The 16969-nt window shown below is 37.8% G+C and overlaps 1 protein-coding gene across 10 annotated transcripts in view; it reads left to right on the forward strand.

Annotated features, from left to right (window-relative positions):
• WDPCP (WD repeat containing planar cell polarity effector) overlaps positions 1 to 16969 on the forward strand; it is a 148244-nt gene that overhangs the window by 61000 nt on the left and 70275 nt on the right. For all 10 annotated transcript variants that reach the window (XR_007903967.1, XR_007903968.1, XM_051783646.1 and 7 more), the window contains 3 exons: positions 442 to 575; positions 4829 to 5020; positions 13536 to 14145. Coding sequence is in view for 8 of the 10 variants with exons in the window: in XM_051783646.1 (XP_051639606.1) it covers positions 442 to 575; positions 4829 to 5020; positions 13536 to 14145 (936 nt within the window). In the remaining 2 variants the exon portion in view is untranslated. The remainder of the gene's footprint in view (positions 1 to 441; positions 576 to 4828; positions 5021 to 13535; positions 14146 to 16969) is intronic.

The raw sequence follows: 16969 nt of genomic DNA on the forward strand, positions 1-16969 counted from the left end.
TCAAATACCAGATACACCTGAAGTACTAATTTGCATTTATCACCCTTAGCACAAACTTAGCTGTATTAGGTGCATTTCTGAAATACTGGTGGATGTAACCATAAGAAAAAAAATACTGAAGGCTGAACTGAGATGAAAATTAATGTGGAAGGGCATAAAACATATATTTGGATGTAGTGGCAATTTGATATGAGATAATTTATTCGGGTTTGTGTAATCAGAGTACTCCTTAGGCTTTATTTCTCATTTCCAAGAAGGTCCTGGCAGGATGACACATTGATTCTTTTAGGACATTACAGAGCTTTCAGTGCAATATTTAAGACACTGTCTTGAAAAAAATTGCTTTTTGCAGTGTCTCAGTGGAGTGTTCAGTACTTTTTTTTTTGTTACTACAAGCAGGTATTACAGTACTGACAATTTTTATTTGGGTTTCTTTTTCAGCTGTTCTTACAGACAATTTCATCATTTTGTCATTTGAGGATCATAGCCAACTCTGCTTTATTCAGTTTACAAAGAAGATGGATTCTCCTGATGTAAACAAAAGACTGGAAAAACTCTCTTGTTTGGACTTTAAGGTATAGCTGTCAATGGTGACTGCAAATACTGCAGGAACTGTACGTTATGAATCACTGGTACTCACTGATACTGTATAGCAGCATAAATTGCAAACCTTTATATAACTGACCAAAGCAGCTCAAATTCTGAAAATGGCAGTTACTGAAAAAAAAACAAAAATAAAAAATTATATGACATCCTGAGTTAACGTGTTAAAATACTGAGCCAAGAGGGATCCAAATTTCTACTATATTTACGTTTGGGCTCAGACACACATTTGAGTGACCACTGCTTGACAGATTACCTTGTGTCCATTGAGCAGCAGTAACTGACCCTTTGCACATTCTTGACATCTAACAAGCATGAAGCAGAATCTGTAATGGTAAACCTCAGTGTGAAAGATTTAACTTAATGTGTTTTACCTCTTGTTTGTCGTGGGCTGAAAACACACACATGGTCAATTACTGTGGCTCAGCTGATAGACACAAACTCATGAAGCTCTGATACTTCAGCTATCTGTCTGAGCTCCAAGACTGCTGTAATTCTTTGCAGAAATCTGAATTTCCCCTCTAGTTACAGTGATGGAGTTGTTCGGAGAGTCACTTTTACAATTAAGCCACTGAGTTAGGGCTCAAGGTAAAGAAGCTGAGTTTCTCACTACTGGTCAACTATATATGTGACCTTAGGCAAGTGATTTGGTTCCAATGTATGTCAATTCACTAGTTACACACTAGTGAAGATTAAAATACTCCTTTTTTGCAGCCCTTTACGTGCGGGTTTGTCTATACCACAGTCACACCAGCAGCTGAAAGTAGCCTAGAGAGAGCTGAGCTGGCTTTAAACTATCCAGTCTGTATGTCAGTGGAAACCAGCTCATCTCAGGCTGAATTACACTGTATCTTGGATGGATTGGGCTGTGCAGACATAACTGATTTCAACCATAAGCTCTCTGGCATCAGGGCAGCAGCTGACCTTAGGTAGAAGTGCATGGTGCTACAGCAGTATGAAAAAATAATCAGCCAAGGCAATTAACTTTGAACAGGTGAAGTAGGAAAGGGACTGCATCCAATTCACTGCAAGAATGGAGAAGGGTCAAGCCTTTGCCCGAGAAAGGTAGAAAGATGCTGTGAGCAAAGGAGAGAGTTTGTATTTATTTCAGACTGGGTAAATGTTAAGGAAACAATCTTGTGCTAGCAAATATTTTCCCCTTGACAACCCCTTAGTAATTTACTTGCTGATATAAGGGAGCTTGCATCTGCAAGGCAAGCTTTTTAAGGATATGTTTAATTTAAGTTTTGCTATAATGTGTTTTAACTTGCTTGGTAGAAATACTTTCTGCTAGGATTAATATCTAATACATTTTCCAGGCTGTTTCAGTTCAGGGCCTCTTTTCAGCAATGGCTTGTGTTTGCAAGATTGATCCAGCCTCCATAACGTGGATTTGAGACAGTTCACTGTTCACTGGGAACTGAGCTGATACATACTTTACTTTAAAATTATGTGCCTTGTGCCTGGTTAAGGCTGTGCTTTGGAAGTGAGTGTGGTGTGGGGGGTGGGTTTTTTTTTTTGACAGTGCTAAAGTTTAACGAGGAAGCCATGGTGAACTGACAACTGCCTTTGTCATTGGAGTGTGAGGGCCACAGCTCCTGACTTAATGTTTGGAAAAACCGGAAATATCTGCTGCACTCCTTAATAGGGTTGTTAAGTTTTCAGTTCTTTGCTGACACAGCTGAGCTTCTCAAAACACCTCCGTGTTCAACGTTAACTTTGCTTTCTCTTGAAATCAGTGGGAATCACTATGGAATACTTCACTGCCAGCCAAAAAAAAAGGCATTTGCATTTTTTAATTGAATGTTCTTTTGTGTGAGGCTTGCTAGTTAGGCAGCTAAATATAATTTTTATTATCTTCAGAATTGCACCAGTGTGAGACTGCAGGAAGTATTATTCACTGCTGCAATAATATTATGTCAGCTCTCTACACTGATTTAGAGTTCTTCATGGCTGATTTTGGTCAAACTTCCAAAAGCTAAAGATCACACAGTCAGCACTAATGCCACTCTCAGTAGAAACAAAATCATCCTCAGTTAGAACTGTGCAAACTTGTAACAATAACAAATGGGGGGGTGGGTAGGGAAAAAACCCCATTCCTTAGAGCTGATTTTTTTTCAAGAGAAATTGAATGAAAAAGATAACTTGCACTGGTATAGAACTACCACAGGATTAAAATCTGGAGCCAAGATTCAGGAAATTTGATTGTAGCCTTCACTTCTGCCTCTGACTTTTGGTGTAACCTTAAGAAATGTAAATGAGAAAAAATGCTTGCAATGATATAATTAAATTTCTCTCATATTATCATTGTAATGATAAGCAACTTCACATTGTTTGGTGTCCAGGCTCACCGTGGGCAAAATTGGCAGCAGTGCTGGACTGCCAGAGTGCTGTCAATAATAAGAACAAGTCAACCATGCTTTCCTCCTCACAGCTTGATATTTATCCAAAAGTTGGGTTTTTTACACAATGCATACCTAAATGAAAGAATTAATCTCTCTATCCTCTTCCTTTCTAAATGATTGAATTTTATTTACATTCTGAAACAATAAAAGAAAATTTATTATATGAATCACTACAGTTTTGAGACCAGCAAAATAGAATACCAACTATTATCATTTGCCTTTTCTCAGTGGCACTAGTCCATATTTGAGAGTGACATGTCTATTGCAAGACATAAAGGTTTACAAAAGATTTGTGGCTGTTATTACATATGAAATTGTTAAGAACAGTTAATGCTACTATACAGGACTAATTAACACGTGGAAGTATTTGTGCTTTTCCAAGCTAATCAATGTGTTGTCACCCAATTAACTATTTATATATAGTTCTAATTCAAGTAGCAGCTACCTGTTAACTTTTGTGTATGTTTTATCTTTACACATCTAAGTATTTTGACAAGTAAAACACAGGATATTCTGAAAATATTGACCTTTTGCAAGTTTTTCCTGTCTGTGGTTTTTTAATCCATTTCAATTTACTGAAGGAGACAGAACAAGGAGTTAAATGTTTACCATGAGAGAACAACATTGGTAATTACTTTGATTTCAGTTCCTTTTGATGTGTATTCAGGGGATGAAGAGGTCAATAATATTATGACCATGCAAATAGAAAAGGGTTCTTTTTGACCATATAAAAAACAGCAAAGGATTATTAAAGCATTAACCTTGATTTTAATGGCCTTGGTTGAGAGCTGAGATCACAATTTGGATGAGCCTGATTATTTACTAAATACAATACATAAATGCAACGGGTTCTTAACACCCATTGCACTCTGGCATTATCGCATTACTGCCAGCCTTTGTTGCCTTGCAGACAGGAATATGAAAGCAATCTGTCATGTAGTGAGACTGGCTCCAGAAGCATTTCTCTGATAAGAAGACCCCCTGCCCTTTGCTAGTGTCTGGTCCAGTAGGCTTAGCCATGCGCTTAATCCCCAGAAAGTGGTTCGATTATTGCTGACCAGCAATGGCAAGATAGTTTTTTTTTCCCCTAGCTATCAACCTTCCATTAATTCCTTAAGCAGAAATGCGGTGCAATCTATATTTCCTTGGCATGTGTCACCCAGATGGTGCACTGCTCATGTTTTCAAATAACCATGCTCCAAATAACAGAGTTTGAATAATAAATTCCACAAATCCTTCCTGAGGAAGAGGCACAATTCTCAAGAGCTGCATAAACTTTACGCATGATGCTGTAGCTCATCCACATTATGCAGAAAAGTATATATTCTTTTGCAAAGCAGATGTTTGTGTTTGGATTCTTTAATTTAGGGAGGAAAAAGAAAGATATATGTTTGCTCAAATGCTGTAGAATATATTTAATATTTGATTATGTCTTAAACACTAGCCTTAGCTCCGTGGTCAGCTTTGCAGAACTTGTCATTTAATATGGCTAAGCTTAAATCCTATGTGGAGGTCGATGCTGTCAAGCAACCATGACTGTACATTTTGGTATTGATTGGAGTCATTGCAGTAAATTCCTTCTTAACTCATATTCCTTTCCATCCCAATCCCCTCCCCACAGATAAAAGTGTGAGCATGTCTTTTTCTGTCTGAGGAGATATTTTTCACGTTTACAGACAGCCTGTATGAAGATATATGTAGGCAGTACTCTGTGTGTATATATACATTCTTTTTCACACACCCAAAGTAAATGCTCCCATTTGCTCCTACTATGCTACTTTATCACCTCAAATATTTCCTACATTTTTTTCTTCCATCAGATTTCTTATATTGATATACTTGGACCAGAAGGTAGAAGGATGAAACGTCACCTGGCAATAAACTGTATGCAAGATATGGTCATTTGCTGGTGGTCAGCAACTAGTGATGGAGCATGGCCTTGGTCTCCTATTTCCTGTGAGAGGGACAGAGCCAACCTATTGCTATTAGGCTGTGCACATGGCAAATTGGAGGTAAAGTGCTGAACTCTCTTGTTGCATGATTTTTTCAGATTTTCTAAAGAAAGAACTATTCAACTGAAATGCATATTCAGCTAGATATAAAGAACAGATACGATCAAAACATAAGAGAGGAAGATCAACCATGCTAATCTTAAAAACAAAGGTTTGTTATTTAATTAAAAAAGCACCTTATTTAGTATGTTTACTATTTTCACATTAAGACTGGAAACCTGAAAAATGTAGCAAGGAAGTTATGTCTTTATCATGGAGTAGCTTTCATGTTGCTAAAACTGAAAATAAAAGTGTCAGAGTTCCACTAGAAAACTGAGTTAGAAATTGTAACTGTTGCATGCATGTCTGAAGCAATTATTTTACATTGGCTGCAATGTTAACTGATAGGCATTTTACATCTATTTCAAGTGTTTTGTTGAAGTTCTATCTATGCCCAGATGGTGTTTAAATTGTTGCTATGAGTATTGATCAAATCAGGAACTGTTTTTTTCTAAAAGAAAAAGTCAAAACTCCTCATCTACAGGTGGGAATGTAAGATACAAGTTAGGACAAAGCTACAAGCTGACCCTCTTCCTGACACCTGCTTAACTTACCTTTTTAGGCAGATGTTTCCGTTTCATCTGTTTCATTTTTATTTCATCTATTCAAGAATCTTCGAATCCAGTTTATTTTGTTAGGCAGAAAAATAAAAACAGAGCCATCTCTGAGAGAACTGGAGCCTGAATTTAAAACACTAAAGCTTTTCTGGACTAACGTCTTGTATAGATGCTCCTGTATTCGGAATTTTATTTTCAGTTTGTCTTAAGCCATTTTTAATATGGACTAAAAAGGCACTGACTGTGGGAGAAGAGCACAAACTTGAGGATCAGCTGTGGAATAGCTGTTCTGGATTAGCTATTAGAGACTATTTCCCTATAGGGAGAAACCCTAGGTAACACTTTAAAATAAGCCACTCTTACAAACAGCACCCTGTTCTCTTTAATTAGGGAAGATGTAAATGTTTTAATGTCTTGGAACTATTACTTTGATAACTAATATTTGAGTGAGATTTTTTTTTCCCTTGAGGCTTTCTATATATTGAAAACCAAAGAGAAAATGTAGTTGAGACAGCTTTTCTTTCTTATTTCTGTCATTAGTCACTGTAGAATTGAAGTTTAAATTACCTCCAGCTCTGCCTTCTTTACTTCTTTTCAATTGACCTCTCTCCACTTGCGGTCATCTTTGACTCATCTCTCTGCTCTGCCTGCTCTACACCTGCAGTTCTCCATTCCCCCTGCAGCTATGCCAGATCACATAGAAAAATTACTCTGGGAGCTAAAACGCGTGGCTGTTCTTTGTAAGCTTTTCCAGCCTAGTCCCTGTGCCAGTTTGATATTATGAAACTTCATCCTACTAACATTTCAGTCCTTATTTCGTACCATGACTTCTGTATGTCCGGGTTCTGACAGCGACATTCCCATGTCTTTTTTTTTATCTTTCTGCATCTTCCAGAAAGCTCCCTAATGCCAACAAAGCAGTTTGCAATCTCTGTTTTCTGAGGTGTTGTTTGGGTGTTGTTTTCTTCTAAGAAATTCACAGAAACCACCCTGTCAGTTCAAAGTTTTCTGTGTTTCAATTTTTATGTTATAGGGAGATTTCCAAAATCGCAGGATTCCTCAGAATCTTTCTGTGCACCTAGTTTTATCCTTTTCTGGTTTAGACTCTGGTATAGTCCTAAGCACATCACTGGTGCTTTGCACAGTAAAGATAATTCACATTCACTGAGGCTTTAGGCCTCATAATCCCTTTAATTTGGCCCATATTGTAATAGAAATATAAGAAAACTCTTTTTGAAAGCAGAACTGCTAAATTTGACTGTTCAATTGCTTTCCCTTTTTTGATTACTTGCCTGTACTTGTCTGTTTCAATTCTAAGATCTTTGGATGAAATTTCTTCTCCTCTATTTATCAATAAAATACAAACACTATGCCAGGGCTACGGAAAACTGAGTCATATATGAATAATAAACTGTCTTGCTGGTTGTCAGTTAGGCTGTTCCATGTACTTGGAATGTTCAGTGAGGCTCAAGACACTACCTACATGCGTAGCCTATAAGTATAACCTATGATATTATTTGGTTGAGGTTTTTAACCTTATTTCCTTATGGACAGGAGTTAAATTCCTGTGCACAGATGGGAGAACACCATAACCCAGCAGTTCTAGAAGTAATGTCAACCCCCAACCTGCATTTAACTGAGGTACATTTTTCCCCTACAGAGTCTTGGAGGGGGACATTAACTTAACACCTTTAACTTCTGAAGGTCATTTGATAGCTTAAACATGAGCAAAAACATAGTGAATATTTCTCGAGCACTCTAAACGGTTACTCTCCAGGTCAGACACCACAAAAATACAGTGGTTCTGTAAGCATGCTTATTTTCCTCTCTTTGCCTCTACTCCCTTAACATTAGTATTCTTCAGGTAAATAAAAACAGGATGTGCCATTGTTATGCATGAAAGTAAATCCATATTTATCCTATTTCACCAGTAATATGACAATGATTATTGTCAGCAGTAGAAGAATAAGAAGCATGAGCTGATTCAGTTTAGAGCATTTATCATAAAGAAGTGTAATCAAGTAATATCACCATTTTACTTGAAAATAATAGTATCGGTTGGATAAAGGAGCATGATTATCTAGAATTAAGAGAAAAGCAGAAATTACTGAATATCAAGACCATAAAGAGCTGTTTGGCATATTGGGTTTGTGAAACCCAGCCCCAGGAAATGAATGGGTGCCACCCACAGCCATCACCTCGGTGCTGACCTTTGAAAACCACAAAACGACCTGCCAGCTGCTGACACTCGTGTGTTGGGGCAGAGCAAAGGTAAATGGGGCACTTATTTGATACTACTTCCTGCCTGGAAGAATTTTTTGAGTATTATTGGCTGCTCACCAGAAGAGTGTGTATGAGGATGAGGACAGGAATAACTCTGGGATGAGACAGCTCAACCCCTTGTCATGATCATCGCCTGTAACTACACGTTCTGTGCTGGGATGATTCACATTGCCCACGGAGTATTTGGGATATTGTGTGCTTCAGCAGCTTTTCAACTTAATGAAAGAAATACATTTTACTTTTTAAATACACTGTAAATTTGATTTGAATTTTACTATGTGGCTTTATATTTTAGCATTTACTACTATTAAGGCTACAGGTAAACATTATTCCTCTAAAAACAGAAATAACTTTTTCCTTGCAAATCTCAACTTATTTTACTGAATTTTTTTTCTGAGATCAGTGTTTACTGTATTGAATGCTGTAAGATTTGGTGAAGAATTGTCCCTTGAAGAAATAAAAGTACTTTTCTCTTTAGCATTGTCTTTGCTTTGGTGTCTGATGTACATTTGGACAGATGCATCCATGTTGCTGCAGGAATATTTGTCTGTTGGACCTTTGTCTGCTTTCCTGTGTGTGTTGGTTTCCTCCAGTAAACCCATCCATTCTCTAATTTATTTATTTAATTATTTGGTGTTTGTTTGTTTTGTTTTTTCTATATTAAAGTATCAGTGATCAAGGATGTTATTTAAATTGTCTCCCTGTGGAGATAACACTAGTGTTTTGTTTTCAAAACCAGAAGAGGAATCTTCCAGAAATTACTTCAAACAATTTGCTATGAATAAAAAGGATCTGATGTGAAATCATCTTTGGATTAAATGCTTTGAGAGAAAGTCCAGTTAAAATCAACATGAACTTTATTCTGCAAACAAAAATTAACAGGGGGTGCTGATGCCAGGGCTGTTACTGTAGTACTTTGCATTTGTCTTTGCCATGTTTATTTTCACTCCATTTAGTGCTAGTGTGAATGACTGAAATTATACTTCAACCTTGTGGAAAAAAATAGTTTCCCCGAGAAAGAATGTTATTTTTCTTTCTCCCAAGAGAAAATATTTAAGTTATTGCATCCACGTTTCACCTCAGATTTGTGAAAAAACACGGCAGATCTTTTCTGTGTGCCCTGTCCTGTAGTGCTCAGAAAAACATCCACCGTGTGTGACTGAATGGCTGAAATACCTCTCACACACATACAGCAAAGAATGTAAAATCCTCCATGTCACATTGAGTTAAAAGTTCAGTGAATAATATGGGATAAAGATGATGATTATGATAAATTTTGAAAGAAAATAAGAACAAATGTTGACTGGAGATCTAAATAGTAAGATTGCATGTAGGACTGTAGACCCAATGCATCCAAAGAAGTAACCTAGAGTAGGAGCCTTGTATTTTTATTTTAGAAAGGTTTTGAAATAGGGTGCGTTTTTTCCTTTTATCTTCACAGTGCTGTATTTAGAGCTATTTTACTCTAGTATGCACCACTCTTCCCACTTTATGTTTCTAATTAAAATGTTTGTTGTTATTTGGAACCTCACTGTGTGAAATTAAATAAGCCACTTTTTTAGCATCCATAAAATAAATCAAACATTTTTTCTCATCTGAAAGACACACAATTCAGTCACAGCAAGCTTATTTCTCTGTTTCTTTTGTTTTCTTTTTTCATCTGCCTGGTAAGCCAATTTTCTGCTTAAGAACTACTGGTTAAAACTCTTACTTGTTTTGATATGTGGACTTTATCCTTTCCCAGTATTCTATGCAAAACACTTCAATATTCAGTGTTCAAAGATTTGCACTGAGAAGAATGATACTGCCCACACAAGCTAGTGCTATTATTTTTTTCAAACATAAAATGAAAGAGTTTTAACTAGCATGGTTCAGGGCCCTTATTTATAAAGATTAAGAGATTCCTTTACTTGGATACTTATGATTCCTGACTCTAGGATTTGAGAGCCTGGCATTGTAGCATCCCTCATCCTGCTGATGAGCTGATGCAGAGCCCAGGTTAGCACTGCAAGGGGAAGACAATATAGATGTGCAGTAGTGGTGCATGGCTGCCACATTAATAAGGGAAATATGTATAAATTATGTGAACAATATTTAAATGCATGTACTGTATTTTTGTAGCATTCACATCACAAAACTAAAAGGGACTTCTACATTTTTTTTAATTATTTATGTATTTCTTTTCCACGAAGTAATTGGTTTTACTTCATGCAAGGTATTTCCAGAAATCTTTCCTGGAAATCCAAGGCTAAGTGCTTAGCCCAAGATTTATGGAAAGTACTTAACACTGAAAGAACTATACGCACTGCCATGTGATCTTACAGCTCGATGTTTTCAGATCCACTGCCATATCCCCTCCTCCACATATCTGACAGTTGTCCTACCCATTTCTGAGGAAACTCCTCCAGCTTTTGCTTCCCCATTCCCCAAGCAAATGATCTGTTAACTCGTTCAATGAAGTTCCAGAGAACTGCTGCTTACCAGGAAGGAATCCCACTGGATTCCTTTAAATGGACTGCTAAAGCACTATGTGCACTACATTTACTAGCATGTGGCTGTTTACCAGATAGAAGAACAGTTGGCAGAATACTATCTTCTTGGGGGGAAAAAAAAGTTTTATTAGACTTCTTATCTTTCAAAAGCATTATCTTAGCCTTATTAACATGTTTCTGTAACTGTATGTCTCTCTGCTTTACTTTTCCAGTTAGCGGCATGAAGAATGAATAATAAAAGTAACTTCTGACAGAGAAACTCAAATCTTCCCTCTGAGATGAAAGAGAATATCCATTTTTTTTCCTTCAGAATGCAAAGTGGCAGTTACATTCAGTAAAACTGGAAGCCAGAACAAAGAGGTCTCTCAGCTTGATACTCTTCCTGCAAGAGGCACATGAGGCCACTGATGCATGAGATCCAATCTAAGGAGAAATGTTTCTCTTGTTTTCAGCCAGAATATGAACAGGAGTGTCTAGAAAAGTTTCCTTTAAGCCTTATGTGTTTAAACATTATGCCAAAACTTATGTTTTGCAAGGCAGCAAATAGTCTTTCTCTCCTTGCAGGAACTTTTTCCTAGTTTGGAATTGTGTTATATACATCAACCAGCCCTACCCTAGACTTCATTTCAAGGATTTGCTCTCAAAATTATGTGCAGCTAGGAAGCTTCTCATCTCAAGACTCATTAGATTAGCCTTCCAAAATGCAAGATTTTACTTTCTTTTGAATTCAAAGTAGTGGTCATCATTTTGTCCTACTTTCACTCTAAGAAGGCAGAACAAAATTATGAAATTTGGGCGCAGTTTACTTGCCGACTCTCAAACGATCGTATGGCAACGTCCATTTTTCTGTGACTGTTTCCATTGCTTTTTTCCATCAGTCACTCCTATGGAGTTGTGAAATCCATATTTCACATATTTTCTTCTCTGTTGTCGTAACCTTCAAGGCCAGCCTATCTTCAGAATTGAATAGTGCTTTCATGCTTTCATCTCTCATAGGCTCAATTATTGTGTGGATCTCCATGACTTTCTTGTAGCTTGTGAGGAGATATCCAGAGAAAAACACTGGTTTGGGGTCAAAATATGTAGCTAAATAATGCAGTGCATTGAAACCTGCCACAGTAAGACAGAAATCTGAGTCCCACAGGGCCTCAAGGCTCATTTCACTGAAGTTATGGAAGCTTTGAAGACTTGCTTGGGCAAGACTTCTGTTTCACACATTTGAAAGGGAGCTACCCGGGTCTCTGTACATACTCTTAGGAAAACTGCAGAACAAACAATACCACTTCGCTTTGTCTTTATTTGGGGTTAGAGAACTCTGTGGTCACAGTAATCCTTTGTCCATAATAACCTCTTTTAGGAGTTTCCTTACTATGCAATTTAACACCCTAATAAACACACTTCAGCAGCTCTAACATCTGCACAGTAGCCACTGCAACATTTTGTGGGCATAAAATGCCTAGTTGAGGAGGCTAAGTCATTGTTGAGGGAATGATTGAGGTGAGAAAATGTTTTTCAGACTATATAAATAATGTAATAATTTATTTCCTCTTTAATATACATTTTCATTGGTCACTACTCTGTTGAGATTTGTGGGTGAGGTTTTCACAGGTTGGATGCGTTGGTTGCTGTATTGGGTGCTTTTGCATTAAGTGGTTCTCTGCATGCTACTCATCTTAAAAGTAGCAAAGACTTTTGTATTAACTGTCAGCTGGTTTCCAGCCAGAGAACTGCAATAATCCTTTTTTTCTTTCTTTTGAATGAGAAACCCTTTTGCTGACAAAACAAGTAAAGTGTCAGAACAGAACATCCTAATCAGCCTGATCAACGTCCCAAATAGCTTGTTTATAAACTTATCAGTTACTTCTGAAGTAATGGGTGGTATGCCAAAAAATCTAAATTTCTTATTCTCTTTTGGAGGATGAAAGGCTAAATTATGTGTTCCATTGCTCTTGTGATCTACAGAAAACAAATTTAAATTGCTGTAACATTATGTGTGCATTTCTGTTTTCAACCTGAAATTTCCAGCTTTCCTTCCTCGTCCTCTCTCTGTCTTTTGATCACATTTTTTACCCCTTTCTGCGTAAAAGGTGCTTTCATACTACCTGAACTTAAGGGGCTTCCAAAAATTGTAGCAGGTCAGCAGCTTTAATCTGTAGTGTGAAGATTGCTGTGGGTATACCTGAGGGCGGGGTTCGGCTCAGGCTGACATCTTCCTTTCACTCTTTATTTCTGCATGAACGAACACCAGCAAGTTTCTGACTGACTTGCACTACTCTCATTATGCTAGACATGGGTTTTCTCTCCCTTTCAGAGAAATAGCTTTTCATAACTTCATTTGCATCTTATTTACAGCTGGTTTTTCTCCCACGGTTTCCCTGTTCATATCCTCTACACCACCTCTCGCTCGAACCCAAATATCATAGGACATGAATCTTCACTGTCTCCACTGTTGTCTCCCCCACTTTATGGTACTTCCCATGTTTCCACACTACAGATTCTTGCTCTTTGCCAGCTGGTGTCTTTTATCACATTACGCCTTTGTGTTCTTCTTCCAGTTCATTCAGCTTTCAAGTACCCCATAATGATCCTCCCTTTTCTGCTATCACAAATTCATCTATTCTGCATCTAAAGCTATGTGGCACCAAAGAACATCTACCACCTACTCATTTGGCAATATACAGTAGATGTTGTTTAAACATGCCATTGTTTCTACCACTACAGTGTAGTATTTTCTGTTACCATGGCCCTGCATCTACACATGATGCTCAGAGTAATCTATTATAGATTTTTTCAGTAATTTTGGGATTTCTCCCCCACCCCCCTTGTGAATAATCAGTTATTCTGATATTCTGCTCATTTTCCCTCTTACTAACGTTGTTAAGACCATCCTCTCTTTTATCTTCTATTCTGCTAACCTATTATATAGGTCTGGACAAGCAAATACAATTCAAACTATATTGCAGGGGTTTTTTAAATGAAATGAGTAAACCTTTTAGAAGTTAAAACAGTAGATTCTAAAGGATGCATATCTGTTTTACTTACTGACCCACAAGAAAACGTATTTGCAGTCGCCTATTTTTAAATCATCAAAATAAGAATAAATTACTACAAATGCCTACCAAAACCTCTTGGATTTTTTTTCAGGTCCTGAGTTTTGTCCGTACGGAATGGGATCCCCTCCATGCCAGCTTCAGCACTCACCAACCTTACCAGGTGCACACAGTGGAGCACTCGGTGTCAGCAGCCAAGGAGCCCATGGCCGACAGCTGCGTCTACAAGTGCCTCAGGAACAAAATCCAGTGTGCAGCCATCACCAGGATACCGCTGCGATCCAGGGCCATCAGCTGCTGCAGGGATGTTACAGAAGACAAACTAGTCCTGGGCTGTGAAGACTCATCAATAATTCTGTATGAAGCCTACAACCAAGTGACTCTGTTAGCCCAGGCAGAACTGCTGCCTGCTGTGATGACCTACCACCCCGCCGGGGCCGTGTTCGTGGTTGGCAGCTCTCAAGGGGAGCTGCAGCTTTTTGACACAGCACTGTCCCCCGTTAAAATTCAGCTCTTGGCACAAGACTATTCACCTGAGGCAACTTTGCAATGCAGTAAACACTTTGAGGTGCCTAGCAGCCTCATCCAGATCCAGTGGGCTGCCCCTCCAGTTGCGTGTGCCAGCCCTGACAGTGCTGATATTCATGACCTTTTGTTGGTTAGATTTGACAAAGGACCCTTGGGAGTACTTCACTTTAAACTTGGTAAGTTCCTAAGCACATATGGTGAACCCTGAGCTCTCAAGGAAACGTCTGTACCCCACAAGGTTTTTGTAGTTTGAAGCACGCTAATTTTAGGTATATGGGACCATAGCCTGAAAAGCAAATTGTTCCAACAATATCTGAAGATATGAACCAAGGAGTTCTTTATCTGTTTCACAATGACTTAATATCTTTTCATATGGGGTCAGACAGGATAGGACCCCAATCTGTTGTCAGGTCAGCATCCCATCATGTTCCCCGTTACTCTAATAAAGCATAACAATTTAGCATTCCTTTAATCTGTAGTATATAACTTTAGGAATTGTATTCACTCTGTAGCAATAGCCCTAACAAGCTAAAATAATCCATATTTAATAATAGAATAGTAATTCTATTTTTTTCCCAAATTATTTTTTTGTGTGTATTATGTATATTTGTCCCAGTACTCTGTTATTCTGGCTTCAGTACATGAAGTTGCATCTTTTCTTTCCTTGAAGACTTTTCACAGAAGAACAAAGTTCTTCATAACCTTCAAAGAAGTTTGGTCTCTCAACTAATTTGCAAGGACTTGTGAATAAAAGGATTAATAATACTAATTTTAGAATTTATATAGCACTTCTCATTTTAGGTGTAAGGAGACTCTGAAAGAGTAAACCCACAACTATCTTCCTCTTATAAGCAGAATAACAAGAAGTAGAAAAGGAAAGCTAAAGGGCTTTCCAAGAGCTACACAGTGAGTCAGTGGCTGAACTAAGAATAAAACCCCTGCAGTCACTCATCAGTGAGAACTGTATTCTTTTCATTCAAGTCAGGCAAGTTACAGTGGTGTAAATCCAATGTGAGGGCTAAAAAAACCAATCATTCCTAAACCCTCTGACTCCCAAGGCAGTGTTTCAGCAGGGCAGACAGCCATCCTGGAAAATTTCACCATTTTGCCCATTGTCCAAGAAAACAAGATTGCCTCTATAGATCTTCATGGGTGTTTTTAAATGATTCTTTTGTATAAAGCTACTGAGATTAGAAACAAGCCTTTTTTAAAAAGAAAAACAAACAACCCCCCAAAAAACCCAAAATAGCAACCTAGTTGACAGTAAGATCTGAAAATCTACTTTATTTCTTTACTTAATGAGACACACATGTGCTTTTGTGTGGGATAACCTGACTAAAAGTACCACAGACCTAAGAATTTGAAAGACTGAATTAATAAAACTTAACCAAGCATGGCACTGCAAAAAGGTAAATTAATATAATGAGATGTTTGCAACAAAAAAATGTTGAATTGACTTCTAACTGTGTAGTTTTAAAAGAGCTGATCAGGATTATTGCTGTTGTCCAAAAAAACTATTAAAAAACCTGTTTGCAGGTTATCATTTATTTTGAGATAATTAGCTGCATTAAGTTCAATGACAGGTTTAATAGTTGCAGAGTAGCCCAGAACACTAATTATAGCAGCTATTTGATGTTTTTGTGCATGTTGGCCATTTGAAAAAAACAAACCCTCTAAATTATCTGAGTCCTGATTTTGGCTGGGATGGAGTTGAGCAGGAGGCACTCTACCCACCTCTACCTTGCTTTTCTTCAGTCCTCCCTTGTGAGGTTTTCTCACAACAGCTTTCCAGAAAGCACAGCTTTCCCCTTGCTATCTTTAGCACATTTATGTTCTTACCAACGCAAGCAGGCTCTCAGTACAGGGATTTAGAGGCCTTTCCTGCTAATTGCCAGCTTGTAAACTTAATTGGACTGTCTCCCTGGGCACCGTTCCTAAATCAATTAGGCAGTGAGTTGGCTGTCACCTCCTTTTCCCAAGCAGGTTGCCTGGAAGCGCACCACCCAGGAGAAGTCAAGCATCCAAATGGGAAGATGTTGACCTCTACAGCTGAAAGTTATCACATTTTAAAATTCATTCTGTATAATTACTGTAAAATCTCTTCTAGGAAGAAGGCAAGGCTCTCTCCCTCCTTCCCTCCCTCCCTCTTTGTAGTCCACTGTGCAAAAATGTGCTGTTCTCTGTTTCATCCTGGTTTTCAGCTTTACACTTCTGCTTAGTTTTGCCACACTACCAAAGTAACTGTGTTGCTTAGCGAGCCCTTCTTCACAGCCTCAGCAATTTTTAGGTCTCTGCTGTTTAAGAAATAATGCAAATATAAGTTATACAGAAAATACAGGGGTCCATGACAGCAAGACCTAGACAGGCATTCAGGAGTGAAATAAAATCCATAATTAACACATGGCTTGGAATGGTTTCCCACAGCAGTCCGTTAAGAAACTATGTCAATGAGAATAAGCAAATATGTTTTTAACTTCCAGCTATATTATAATTTTGGAAAAGTTCTCTGAATTCTCCATTGTGCTGTCTATCCAGGAAAAGATTCATATTAAATATACCCTCAAACATTAATGGCAGATGTCTTTGGTGTCTAATGCCAAACTCATTTCCAAAAGCATTGCAGCTTCTTGTCATTGATGTCAGCCTAGATCCTGGATAAGGCCAAATGTGGTACTCATGCCAATGGTTCAGCATTGCTGGCCTCAAAAGGCATTTAAAGCATAATATTATATTTAATTAACATGAAAATAAGTATTTTCACATTCACTTAGTTGTTAATGTGAAGATTGCCCAGCTTCTGTAATACTTTAAAAACACTAAACATTTAGGAAGAATAAAGTCTGCCATAACTATTAGATATTGACAGGTTAAACGTGGCTATTACACATTGTAATGTCCACAGGCTTTAATACATGCAAATACATTAGAAAACCATGTCTTCTCTTTAATGATGCTAAAAAAATTAAGTATTTCTCTGTTACAAAATATAAATATGCCCCC

This window comes from Manacus candei, unplaced genomic scaffold, assembly GCF_025592945.1.
Source record: "Manacus candei isolate 608988 ecotype Guabito, Panama unplaced genomic scaffold, ASM2559294v1 h1tg000017l, whole genome shotgun sequence".
NCBI classification, from domain to species: Eukaryota; Metazoa; Chordata; class Aves; order Passeriformes; family Pipridae; genus Manacus; species Manacus candei.